Below are 12,164 nucleotides of genomic sequence, written 5' to 3'. Positions count from 1 at the left end.
CCCGGGACAGGACCAGACCCCCGGGACGGGACCCCGGGACGGAACGGGACCCCCAGGAAGAGAACGGGACCCCCGGGATGGAACGGGACCCCCGGGACGGAATGGGACCCCCGGGGTCGAGACGCGGGCACCGGCGGGGCTGGGACGGGCGGCTTTTAGCGGGGTCCGTGCCCAGCCGCCCCCCAAGGCCGGGCAGCCCCTACAGCGGCTCCCGCGGGTCCGTAGCGGTGCAGGGGGCGCGGTGCACCCCGGGGTCCATGCCCGGGGTCCCCACCCGGCCTGTCTGACCCACCCCGTGTCTCCCCCACAGAGCAGGACCCCCAGAGTGGAGCTGGACGTGATCTCCCACGTTGGTCGTAAGGAGGAGCTGTGGTTCTCCCACCTCTGCGCCTTCCAAGTGAAGACCGAGATGGTTCTGAGCGACACCTGTGCAGGTGAGGGGATGGTACAGTCATAGAATCATTAAAGTTGGGAAAAGCTGTCTAAGATCATTGAGTCTCACCATTAACCCAGCACTGCCAAGTCACCTGTGAACCTGGCGGTGAGAAAAACTTGTCCAGGATCCCCAAACCACACCCGAATGCGCAGGATTGGTGGTACCACGATGAAACACGGTCCTCCCAGCACTGCTGCTGTTCCTGGCAGAGCCTGGGGCTGGATCCCAGAGGAGGCAGACAGGCAGTGCTGTGTCCATGGATGCTTTCCCAGGCCCTGGCACTCTGTGGCTTCAGAAAGTCCTGAACTAGACACACCACGTCTCCCTATCTCAAAGCCCTGTTTGTAATTTCTCGCTATCTGAAGTTGTGTATGGTGTAGCATCTGTGGCAGCTCTCAGCCAGTACAGACTCTGTACAGGAGTGCAGATCCTTCATGTCATCCTCTGTATCTGCCTCAGCTCTGCTGGAATTTCTCTGAAAGGGGGGATCCATCCCCTCCTTGCACACACTCAGGATGTGGGGTTTGGTTGTTTTTCCCAGTCAATCATTAGCATTTGATGAGCTGCTTTGTCTGCCTGGGAGCTGCAGTTTTCATCCATCTGCTCTAACTCCATGGTGCTATTCCTGAATAATACCGAGAACATCATGGGCTCATTCAGGTATAAGTGCAAGGTATAGATGCTGTTCACCTCTGCAGTTCTCTGTGTTTACCTGCAGTGAATGTCCCCTATCACCTGGCTGGTCATAAGGCTCTGACACTGTTTATAGTCAGCCTTTGTGTCCTACCCCTGAATAACATCCACCTTCTCTTCCTTCCTTCCCACCTCGTGAGGGTCATCCATCCCATGGCAGCTTAGTTTCCTTACCAGTTTTGGTGAAGGGTGAATGTCTTTGGGAACACCTTTGCTCTCTAGATCTCCCTTTTGCTAGAATTGGTGACATCTCTGAAGAGCTCCAAGCTTCTCCTGAGAAAGAGAGATCCAGGTGATATTTAGGTTCTCTCAGTGTTGACACTCACTCTGCTTACCTGAAGCTTTTCTTGTAGCTTAGCCCTGGCAATCTGGGGCATATCAGAGCATAACCCAAATTGGCCTGGGCTGATGAGGAGCCACACTCTTCCTTTTTCTTTTGCTTATTCATTTTTGCCAGTTCAGCCCTCCTAATGCTTCCAGTATGAATTCCTCTTGTGAGGTCCTGTCTTCATGATTTTGATCTAACCCTTTACAGACAACAACCCCTTTACAGAACAACTTCCCAAGCTCCACTGTCTGCTCAGTAAATCAGACCTGCAGTTCAGGAGTTTCATGCTGGGCTGACAGAAATGTTCTTATCCTGCCTTGGGATATTCCTCTTCTCTTCTCCTACAGGCCTGGATAGAGTGGCTGCAGACAGATGGAAGTGGATAGCAAAGTTCCAGTTTCTATTCCTCTCAAGGAATGATTTTAAGGCAAACTATGTGAGGGAAAAGTAGCATCAGTGCCACACCAAACTGCCACAAAAGGCATCTCAGGACCTCAGAGTGAAATCATATTGCTATGATTTCTTAGTGACACTGACTGGAAAGAGGTAGATCAAATATGTACTTGTATCATCTGGATTGTAATTCTGTGGATTGCACAGGGGTTTTCAGAGATCCAGGAGGAGCCATTGAGTCTCTCCATGGGCAGATCTGGAGCTCTGTGTGTTCGCAGCTTCAGTCCTCACCCTGTGCCAGGTTTTGGGTCTCTATGTAGTCAACAGCAGGTCTGTACACGATGATCTGGAATCTCTTCGTTGACTGACCTGTCCTAACCCTGGATGTGATGCCTCTCCTCAGAGATGCATGCTGCCATTTCTACATCCCATGTTCCTTTCTGTGAACACTCTTGAGAAATCCACTGTAGAGTTTGGAGGGAAATATCAAAACTTTTTATACTTAATCAGGTGAATTTTTGGAATTTGGCCCCTTTTGATTTCCCCTGTCCAGTGTTTCCTGTCCTGCCTGTGAGTTTTCTCTGGATTCTCCTTTTATTGCAGCTGAGTATGGGATTGTGAACAAGAAAGAGGAGAATGCCCACAAAGGCTTTCCTGGGCCAGCAGAGCCCGAGGCTTTACTCTCAGGACTCTCCAAGGAGAACAATGCCCAGAGTCCAGCACAGGACCCACACAGGTCAGAAAGAGTTCAGAGACCTCTGGGGAAGAGGCAAAGCCGAGTGATGCTGCGTGGGAAGAGTCTCGGGAGGCCGCCAGACATCACCCAGCCGAGAAATCCATCTGTGGGGAGACTGAGGGTATGTGGGGACTGCGGGAGGGGCTTCCGGGTGAGCTCCAACCTCACCCAGCACCGGAGGATCCACACTGGAGAGAAGCCCTTTGGCTGTGCCGAGTGCGGGGGCAGGTTCCGGCAGCGCTCGCACCTCATCCAGCACCAGAGAACCCACACGGGGGAGAGGCCCTACGAGTGCTCCGACTGCGGGAAGGCCTTCAGCGTGAGCTCCAAGCTGCTCCGCCACCAGGTGACGCACACCGGGGAGAAGCCCTACAGGTGCTCCGAGTGCGGGAAGAGCTTCTCCGCCAACTCCCAGCTCGCGCAGCACCGCCGGGTGCACACCGGGGAGAGGCCCTACGAGTGCGGCAGCTGCGGGACGAGCTTCAGCGTGAGCTCGGCGCTGGCGCGGCACCGGCGCGTCCACACCGGCGAGAAGCCCTACGGCTGCTCCGAGTGCGGGAAGAGCTTCAGCCAGAGCTCCGAGCTCATGAAGCACCAGCGGGTCCACACCGGGGAGAAGCCCTACGGGTGCCCCGAGTGCGGCAAGAGCTTCACCGTGAGCTCCGCCCTCGCCCAGCACCGGCGGTTCCACGCGGGCGAGCGCCCGTACGGGTGCTCCGAGTGCGGGAAGAGCTTCACGGTGAGCTCGCACCTCATCCAGCACCGCCGCTTCCACACCGGGGAGCGGCTCTTCGGGTGCGCGGAGTGCGGCAAGAGCTTCCTGTGGAGGTCGGCGCTGCTGCGGCACCGGCGGGTGCACACCGGGGAGCGGCCGTACGCCTGTGCCGACTGCGGGGACAGCTTTCGGCAGAGCGCCCACCTCGCCCAGCACCGCCGCACGCACACCGGGGAGCGACCCTTCTCCTGCGCCGACTGCGGCAGGGGCTTCGCCGTCAGCTCCGCGCTGCTGCGGCACCGCCGCACACACCGCGCCGGGCGGCCCTCGGGCAGCGGGGCTGATCGCTGCGAGCCCGGCGCCTCTGCTTCACTGACAGCCCTGCTCCTGGAGCGGGAAGGCAGCTTATTATAGGGGAACAAGCCCTAAAGGAGAGAGAGAGAAGAAAGGGAGAGGCAGGGCGAGCAGTTGGAAGTTTGGGGAGGAACGTGGGCTGAGCAGAGGAAGGCGCTGGGGGCCGCAGGGTAAACTCTTGGGAGAGAGAAGCGGTTTGAAAAGGCTGGAATATGCCTGTTGTATTTCAGAGGGCGGTAAATGACTCTCCTCTGTGCCCGCGCGTTATGGACAACTAACAATGAACCAAACGGACCATCTCAAACACTCTTGGTTCCCGTGCTCAGACACGCCGGGCTCCCCCCTCAGCCCGCGGGCTGGGGCTGCAGCACAGACAAGCCCCAGGCCTGGTGTGCTCAGCCGCCTTGCGCGGGCTGCCCGCGTGTGCCGCCGGCCCTGCAGGGGCGGGAGGCGCGCCGGGTGTCGCTGCCGCCGCCGCCAATAAACCCGAGCGTACCGAAGCACCGCCATCATTGCTTCTCCGCCGCCATCATTGCTTCTCCACCGCCCATCCCGCCCCCTGCGCATGCGCTGCCCCGCGCGCCAACCCCCCCGGGGGCGGGGCCAGAGCCGGCCGCGTGACTTCCCGGGCACTCCCACCAATCGGCGGCGCCGGCGCGTGCCCGTCCGAGTGCCCTGATTGGCCGCGCCGGGACCCCCTCGTCAATAAATCCCGGCCGGCCGAGCGCGGCCTTTGTCCGGCGCCGCGGCGGAGATTGCGGTGAGTCCCCATGGCAACGGGGGGGCTGCCGTGAGTCCCCATGGCAACGGGGGGGCTGCGGGCCCCGCACCCTGCGGCGGTCGGGGTGGGCACGCTGGGCCGCCAGACCTGCCCGCGCCGCCTCGGGGCCGTGTCCGCGCGCTTCTCTCCGCCGGGCCGGGCCCGCGGTTGTCAACCCTCCCGGATCCCTGCCCTGTGTCCCCGCTCCGGGACGCGGTGGCCGCAGAGCCCCGCGGTGACTCCGCGCGGCGGCTCCTTGAGGGTGCCCGGCGCTTCGGGTCGGGAGCCGTGCGAGGGGCGCGCTTGGCTCTGCTTGACCCCGCTGAGCTCGGGGAAGAGCTTGGAGGGCGACGGCCTCTGAGGCCTCGCGCTGTCCCTGCCTTTCCGTTGTTGGGTGGAACAGCTGTCCTATTCAAGGCTCAGCACTTACACCCAGCAGTGCATTACACCCCGAGTGCCTGTCACCGGCCCCGCTCGGCGCGTCCCAGCCACAGCTGTCAGCGTGCTGGGACAGGCAGGGCGAGCACTGGCTCTCCCCAGAGCGAGAGCTCTTTGATAGAGTCATGTGTGTCTGTCACCCCCTGTTCTTTCTTATCCCAGATCCAGCCCTGACTGACTTGTCCCTTGGCTGTTCTCATAGCCAAGGTGAGAAAATAGGTTCCTGATGTGCTGCCTGACACAAAGGACAGCGCTCTGAAGGTCTGTGAGCTTGCCAGGAGCTTCCCTCGGTGGGGTTGCTGAGGTGATGGGCCACAGCTCTGGGGGCAGAAGTAGCAGTTGTGTGGGCACTGCTAGAAGTGTCTTAGACTTGAATTATTGCCTAAATTTTGGCTTTGTCCAGATGAAGCCTTAAACCTACCTGGGATCAGCTAATGTAGTAACTTATTCTGTGAGGCTCCATTTCCAGCAGCAGCCGGTGCCAAATTCCTCCCCAGAGGGAGGAGGAGACACGAGTCTCTCCTGCTGGGATTGCCAGGTAACCTCTGAGATGATTCCAGCCCCTAGAGTGGAGTTGTGGGGTTTGTCTCCAGCACAGCGATGCTCAGGTAGGTCCAGCCCCACTCTGAGCTCTGTGGGTGGGGAAATTCCTTGACACTGCATAAAAGTCAAACAGCAGAGGTGAACTCTGTACTGCCTGGGTGTTCATGGGTTACTGAACTTCTCCCAGGGTGCCCAAGCAACTCTGGGGCTGCCAGTCCTGCTTCCCTGCAGCAGTGCTGTCTGCTTCCTTCAAAAGGCACAGGACTATTGGGATTAAGTGTTTTCCTACCCTAGAAGAGCAGCTGTGCATCTGGGGTGTGAGGCTTGCTGGGGAGATGTGCGTGGGAGCAAAGTAGTGGCTGGCTGGATGAGGAGGGATGTCTTCTCAGAGGGTTTGAACGCTGTCATTGGGAAGGAAATGTTTGGAATGCTGAGGTGTCCTGTACCAGACCTCCTCCCCACTCTCTAGCCCTGCTATCCCAGCTCATGGCCTTGGTTTTAGCTGGGTTTCTCCCAGGTTGCTGTCCAGGCACTGTGAAGATGTGTTTACCCTGAACGTCAGCCAGGTCCGGGGTGAGCTGAGCTCCTGCAGCAAATGGAATGACATTCCAGCCTCTGCAGAGGAGGTGGGCAGCTGCCTGAGCCTCCTCCCTGGCATGTGGGACACATCCTCCTTTGCAGAGGAACAGAGCACCCTGAGAAACCAGGGCTGTGACCAGGCACTGGAGTTGCTAGTTTTGGAGTAAAAGCAACAATGTGTAGTGATAAGAGACACAATGATTCTGACTTTCCTTCCTTCCAGTCCTTGTGCAGTAGCCCAGCAGTGGGAAGGATGGGGCTGTTTGTGCTGACATGTCTCTTGAATTCACGGCTCATGGGGGAGGTGTCTGTACTAGAAACTGTATCAGAAAAGGCTGAGCTTCCGTATTTCCTGCACGTGTTCTGCCCTTGCCTCGGGCTGCAGGGACTGCTGTCATCACTGGCTGCCCCACTGCCATGGAGAGGAACGTGTCACACTGAGCCCCTGCTGAATTCCCAGAGTGCATCAGAGACCTTAAATGCCTGTCTGTGTGCTGAACCCTGCTCCCATCAGCAGACAGGGCCTCTGGGACAGCCCTTCACCCTTCTCATTAGCTGTGCTGCTGCAACACTGGTAACAGGGCTGGGTAAAGGCTTCTGGGACCCCACCAGGTCCCCCTGTGTGCTGAACACGAGGTGTGCTCGAGGCGTGGGCGGGGAGGCTCTGAGGAGTGAGTGGAGGTGTCTTGTACAACGATGATCTCGGGGCCACATGCGCGTGGCCACTGGGCCCTTGAGCCATTGCTGCTGTTAACCATGGTTTTCTGAGCCTGGTGTGGCGTGCTCCTTTAGGCTGGATGTGATGTCAGCCTGCAGGCCTCTCCCAAGGGATGAGTGGTGCTGAACTGCTCTGTAGCTCTGCTCTCACCTGCTGCTTTGTGCCGGGGGCTGTCGCAGACGTGCAGAGGCAGCACACCCTACTTCCAGGCCTCTGGCTTTGTGGGACTGTCAGATAAACTGGAACTCGTTTGTCTAGTTTCATTTTGGAATCTGCATCCCTTGAGAAGGTCTGGCCTGCCATAAGCTGAGCAGGACAGATGATCTGCATTGGCAGAGGTGAGTGGGCCATGCCCCCTGTGCCCATGACAGGCTCCTGGCTGAGCTCAGGTGGGTTGTTTGCCTCTGCTTTGGTTTCCTTTCCCCACAGTGGGCATCTCCCACTGTTTGAAGGTGGAGCTGAGTGATGAGTCCTGTGTGCTGAGCTGGTGTGAGCAGCTGTGCTGTCTGGGCAGTGATCCCGTGGACAGTAGGGCACCTGAAGGTGGTTTCCTCACCTATCTGAGCCCATGTGCTGGTGTCCCCACCTGCCCTGCCCACTGTATAAGTGAGGTGCCTGGATTTCTGTGCTCAGCCAGTGGAAGTGATACCTGCCCAGTATGGGCTCTCCAGGCTGGTTTTGTGTCGAGCCTGGGGGTTTCCTCCTTGCTTACCCCACAGCTGCATGTGGAGGGGGGAGCAGTCACGAGGTGTGATGTGCTGATCCAGCGAGCGAGCCGTTGTTCCTGCTTCTGGGTGAGTCTTGTGCGTCCTAGTACATCCAAGGAGATTTTGTTTCCTTTTGCAAAAGAGGAACTGCTTGTGGGGTTTGAAGTCAACCCTGCCAGGCAGGAGAGGAGGCTGTGAGTGGGAGCAGGAGCAGTGAAATCTGCCCTTGCTTTGGAAGTTCCTGTATTCTGTCGCAGGGAATGTTCTTGTTTCCCCTGTGAGCTGCCTGACTTCAGAGCTCAGCTGGCCTAATTCCCTGCTGCTTTCTTCCAGGGAAGCTCTGTACTGCTGTGGAAATGGAGCTTGTTCTTCTTCCTGAGTGAAGGGGAGGTGCTTCCCTTTCCTGTGACTGCTCTGAGCAGCACATTGGGTGAAACATTTGGTGGCACCAGGGGAGAGCTGCTCGCTCTTGATTTCAGTGCAGATTCCCAGCTCGGAGCTCTCATCTCCAGCCAGGAACCACCCTGAAATGGTGGAGGGAAACCAAATGCAGGCTGCTCGCTGTGTTGTGGGTCCCTGAAGTTGATACTCAGTGAGCTGGGTGCCAGTGTCAGGGTTCTCCTGGGGTGGCTGAACTGAACAAACAAAAGTGCTTCCTTGGGAGCGCCTGCTGTGCGGTGGAAACAGCCCAGAGGCTCCTTGCTAGACAGCGTTTCACACCCATCCCTCTGCTAAGGCAGCTGCCCCCAAAACCTCTCCCTGATTTTGCCTTTCAGACTGATCCCCAGCGCTGACCAGCAATGCCATCAGCCATGGAGGGCACAGACGGGGGAGAAGACGGGGATGTCTCACGCTACGAGGAAACAGAAGACAACAATGTCAGGTGAGTCCTGTCCTGCACTGTGGCACAGACACAGCCCTGGGCAAGGCAGGAGACCTGCCAGGTCAAGGACTGATCCTCCTCCTCATCTGAAAGAAGTGAGAGACACCAGTGGATGACTAATCAACTACGTGTGCAGTAAAATCTGTTTAATCAAACTGCTGGAAGGGATGGGAAGGAGCAATCTGGCAGGGCTGACAACACAGCTGTTTTTTTAGTTGCTGCTATCAAAGTGACATTTCACAAACACTTTGACCATTCGGTGGCTGTGTTTCTGCCTTCCTGGCCAAGGGAGCCAGTTTTCCATGGCTTGCTGGGCAGGCTCATGTGATAGCAGCTTCTTGTTTTGAAGGTGACTCTAGAGGTGAACTCCGCTCTGGGGAGCTGCCTTTCTTGCTTTGCAGAATACCCGCAGGTCCAGGCAAGAACATCTTTTAGGAGGTTAGTTCCAAAACCAAATTCACAAACATGCTCTAAAACCCAAGGATTCAGACCTGGAAAATGGGAAGGAAGAATAGGGTGCTTCCCAGAAGACCTAGATAGGCTGGTTGACTTCTTTGACTTGACAGGCTCAGCTTTGTGAGAAGTTAATGTTTCCTGGCTCTCCTGGCACACTCAGTGGGTCTGGGGTGTCCAAAGTCTCTCTTCCAGCTCACAGGAACGTGCTACCTGTAACAACCTAGTGATAAAACCATAAGGTGCACTTTGGCACGATTTGAGTGGGTGTAGTGTTGATACTGTACCAACCTCGGGGTAAGTGCAGTGGCTGTAACTACAAATCATAGATTTTAATGAGTTGTGGTTTGGTTTGTTTTGTTTTTTTTTTTAAAGACACCATGTGGAAACCTGCAAAACCAGTGTAATTCAGGAGAAATGTACTTTTTAAGGGTATTCTCACCCTGCTTCCTCCTGCTGGTGCCAGTTCAACCTGGGGAGTGGCCTGAGAGTCCCACCTTGCACCTTCTCCAACCTGGGCCTGGGATGTTAGGGATTGAAGGGGATCCCTCCAAACACAGCAGGGACAAGCTCATAGCTGTGTGTGGACGTGGGGTAAAAGGAGCTCTCCCTGTTCCCTGCAGCCCCACGGACCTGTCGGAGCTGCTGAAGGAGGGCACCAAGGAATCCCACGACCGTGCCGAGAACACTCAGTTTGTCAAGGACTTCCTGAAAGGACGGATCAGGAAGGAGCTCTTCAAGGTGGGTGTTGCTCTGCTCCTGGTCTCTCTGATGTGATGCAGTCCTGGAGGCAGAGCCCCACAGCCCTGGGGGCTGTTGTGGGGGTAGATGGAGCAGAGCCTCTGCTCCTTCAAGCCGTACCTGCCCGGTATGAGCTCTCCAGGCTGGTTTTGTGCTGAGCCCGGGGGTTTCCTCCTTGTTTACCCCAATTCCAAGCAGGGGGGAGCAGTCCTGAGGTGTGATGTGCTGATCCAGGAACTGGCTCCTCAGGTGAGCTGTGCTTTGTCCCTAGCTGGCCACTGTGGCACTGCACTTCACCTACTGTGCCCTGGAGGAGGAGATGGATCGCAACAAGGACAACCCCGTCTTTGCCCCTCTCTATTTCCCCACGGAGCTTCACCGGAGGGAAGCCCTGGCCAAAGACCTTAAATATTTCTATGGAGAAGACTGGAAAGAGAAGATCCAGTGTTCAGAGGCAACTCAGCAATATGTGGACAGAATCCATCACGTGGGACAGCACGAGCCAGAGCTGCTGGTGGCTCACGCTTACACCCGCTACATGGGGGACCTCTCAGGTGGCCAGGTGCTGAAGAAGGTGGCCCAGAGGGCCCTGAAGTTGCCCAGTACTGGGGAAGGGATCCAATTCTACGTGTTTGAGAACGTTTCCAATGCCCAGCAGTTCAAGCAGCTTTACAGAGCAAGGATGAATGCTCTGGACTTGGACAAGAACACCAAGGAAAGGATCGTGGAAGAGGCCAACAGAGCCTTCAGATTTAACATGCAGGTACTAAACAAATCCCTTGAGCTCCTGTGTGTGCAGGTGCTGCTGCTTTTGGGTCTGATCGGGGTCAATTCAGTCAGACAGCTCACCCAGGGAGTGGTTTGGGGCTGAGACCACCACAGCCCCTCTGTCTTGTGGGGTTGGGATTCTACTCTAAATAGCTTCTCCATTAGCTTCTGGAGCTGGTGTTGGGCAGGAATGCCTCCCATGCTCCAACACCACAGCTGGGCCTTTGATTGGGGCAAAATGAATAGGACTTCAAGATTCCTGTGGGCTCTGTGGCTCTGAAGCAGTGGGGGGAGCAGAGCTCCTACTCAGCCTCAAACAGTTTGAGTGTGTTGCACCACCCTGGTGACAATCATGTCCTGTCTCAGAGTCTGACATGTTTCCCTATGGCTAAAAATGTCTGGAACCTCTTGTTCCTCCCATAGCATTTGCCTTTCATCAGACCTGCCTGAGCTGCCACTTGCCCCAGGGGGATGAACACAGGTTTAGCTACTGGATGGGAGCTTTGATCTGTGCTTGTAGCTGGTTGGTGTGGTTTAAACTGGTCTGGAATGTGTTGGGATGTGGTTGGCTCCTTCATCAGGATCCTTATGGAATCCTGTGGCAGCAGAGCTGCAGGAGCTGCCTGGCCACTGCAGGAGCAGGGATCCTCTGATGGATGCAGTTGGCTCACACTCCCACCTGCAGCAGGATGGGGGGTGAGGAGCAGGGTGGTCCTGCCTTCTCCTGGCTCCGACTGGATGCTTTTGGGATGAGCTGTTCCGTCCTGGAGCTGTAACGTGTGCCAGGTGCCACCACAGGTTTGCGGGAAGGTGCTCCCCAAGGAGTCTGGGGGGAGGGAGGCCGCAGTGGTGCTTGCCTGTTCTCCAGATGGTTCCAGGGCTCTGGATGAGCTGTGCCTGCCTCACGTGCTCACTGTGGCCACTTGCAGGTGTTTGATGAGCTGGACAAGATCGGCAGGTCGCTGCCAGAAGCAGCCCAGGACGGAGGGTTCCCGGTGCACGACGGAAAAGGAGACATCCGCAAATGCCCGTACTACGCAGACAAACTGGGTAGGTGGGGGCAGGCAGAGCTGCCACGCGTGTGGCACGAGCCTGGCCGGCACTAACAGTGCTTTCTGTGTCCTGGCAGGCGCAGCAGGGCCCGGCTGCCCCTTCCACGCCGTGGTGGGTCTGGCCAGGCAGCCCCTCGTGCAGCTGGTGCTGGCGGCCTGCGTGGCAGTGGCAGCAGGAGCTGCAGCCTGGTACATCCTGTGACTGGCACGGCGTGGGGGCCAGGGGAGACGCGTGCCCTGTCTGTTCTCAGACCCTTCCCTTGCTGGTGGTGAGTTGGCTGCAGAGCTGGAGTGAGGAAATAAACAGGAATCCCGCGGGACTGTCCAAGCCTCCTTGCACACCGCTGTAATATGATGTCTTTAGCTGGCTAGTGCCCAGGACTGGTCGGTGTGAGGGGTGAGGATTCCACTGCAGCACTGCCCTGCCCTGCCTTGCCCTGCCCAGGCTGGGGCAGCTTTGAAGGCTAAAGATGTCCTGTCCTGTCCTGGCAAAGGCTTCACGTGCTTGGCTTTTCATCTCCATTCCCGGGGCAGTGTCTGGAGGGGGTTTCCTGCCCTGGGCTGCATCCCCAGAATGTGTCATCAGCCTCTTCAGCAGCGAGGCTTTCCCACCCCGAGAAGCTGAGGCTGTGCTGTGGGGCTGTTACCTCAGAGGACTGTCCTGTTGGGTGTGCTGTCCCCGTGCCCCACTCTGACTCCTGGTGGAGGGAGCACCCTGGGGATGGGGGCAGGACCCGATGGAGGGGACAGATGTGTATTGTGCAACTTTGGGGTTGAGGGTTGGTTGTTGGTTATTTTTCCTGAAGCCTTGACTGAAATAAAAAGTTGCAATGCTATAGCTGGGGAAAGCCAGAAGCACATCACTGG

General features: G+C 57.2%; 2 protein-coding genes across 2 annotated transcripts; both read left to right on the top strand.

Annotated features, from left to right (window-relative positions):
- Window positions 1-316: 316 nt before the first annotated feature.
- LOC126641239 (zinc finger protein 436-like) lies at window positions 317-8,270 on the top strand. The gene is made up of 3 exons (XM_050317731.1): window positions 317-434; window positions 2,454-3,325; window positions 8,177-8,270. Exons 1-3 carry the CDS (start codon window positions 410-412, stop codon window positions 8,192-8,194), a joined length of 915 nt encoding a protein of 304 aa, XP_050173688.1. The 5' UTR covers window positions 317-409; the 3' UTR covers window positions 8,195-8,270.
- Window positions 8,177-12,135, top strand: HMOX2 (heme oxygenase 2). Its single transcript, XM_050317727.1, has 5 exons — window positions 8,177-8,283; window positions 9,360-9,477; window positions 9,749-10,240; window positions 11,175-11,295; window positions 11,375-12,135. Exons 1-5 carry the CDS (start codon window positions 8,201-8,203, stop codon window positions 11,497-11,499), a joined length of 939 nt encoding a protein of 312 aa, XP_050173684.1. The 5' UTR covers window positions 8,177-8,200; the 3' UTR covers window positions 11,500-12,135.
- Window positions 12,136-12,164: the final 29 nt, after the last annotated feature.

This window comes from Myiozetetes cayanensis, unplaced genomic scaffold (genome assembly GCF_022539395.1).
Source record: "Myiozetetes cayanensis isolate MyiCay16 unplaced genomic scaffold, myiCay2020 scf20-37, whole genome shotgun sequence".
Lineage (NCBI taxonomy): Eukaryota > Metazoa > Chordata > Aves > Passeriformes > Tyrannidae > Myiozetetes > Myiozetetes cayanensis.
Note: the sequence above shows the minus strand (reverse complement) of the source record. Positions and strands in the feature narration are given on the sequence as shown.

What these genes read in the sequence shown, in the direction of transcription:
- HMOX2 (XM_050317727.1), top strand. Translation starts at nt 8,201, where the DNA reads ATGCCATCAGCCATGGAGGGCACAGACGGGGGAGAAGACGGGGATGTC. An exon ending in TCAGGAAGGAGCTCTTCAAG is followed by an intron (nt 9,478 to 9,748) that starts GTGGGTGTTGCT and finishes CTTTGTCCCTAG; the next exon opens with CTGGCCACTGTGGCACTGCA. An exon ending in CCTTCAGATTTAACATGCAG is followed by an intron (nt 10,241 to 11,174) that starts GTACTAAACAAA and finishes GGCCACTTGCAG; the next exon opens with GTGTTTGATGAGCTGGACAA.
- LOC126641239 (XM_050317731.1), top strand. Translation starts at nt 410, where the DNA reads ATGGTTCTGAGCGACACCTGTGCAG. An exon ending in TCTGAGCGACACCTGTGCAG is followed by an intron (nt 435 to 2,453) that starts GTGAGGGGATGG and finishes CTTTTATTGCAG; the next exon opens with CTGAGTATGGGATTGTGAAC.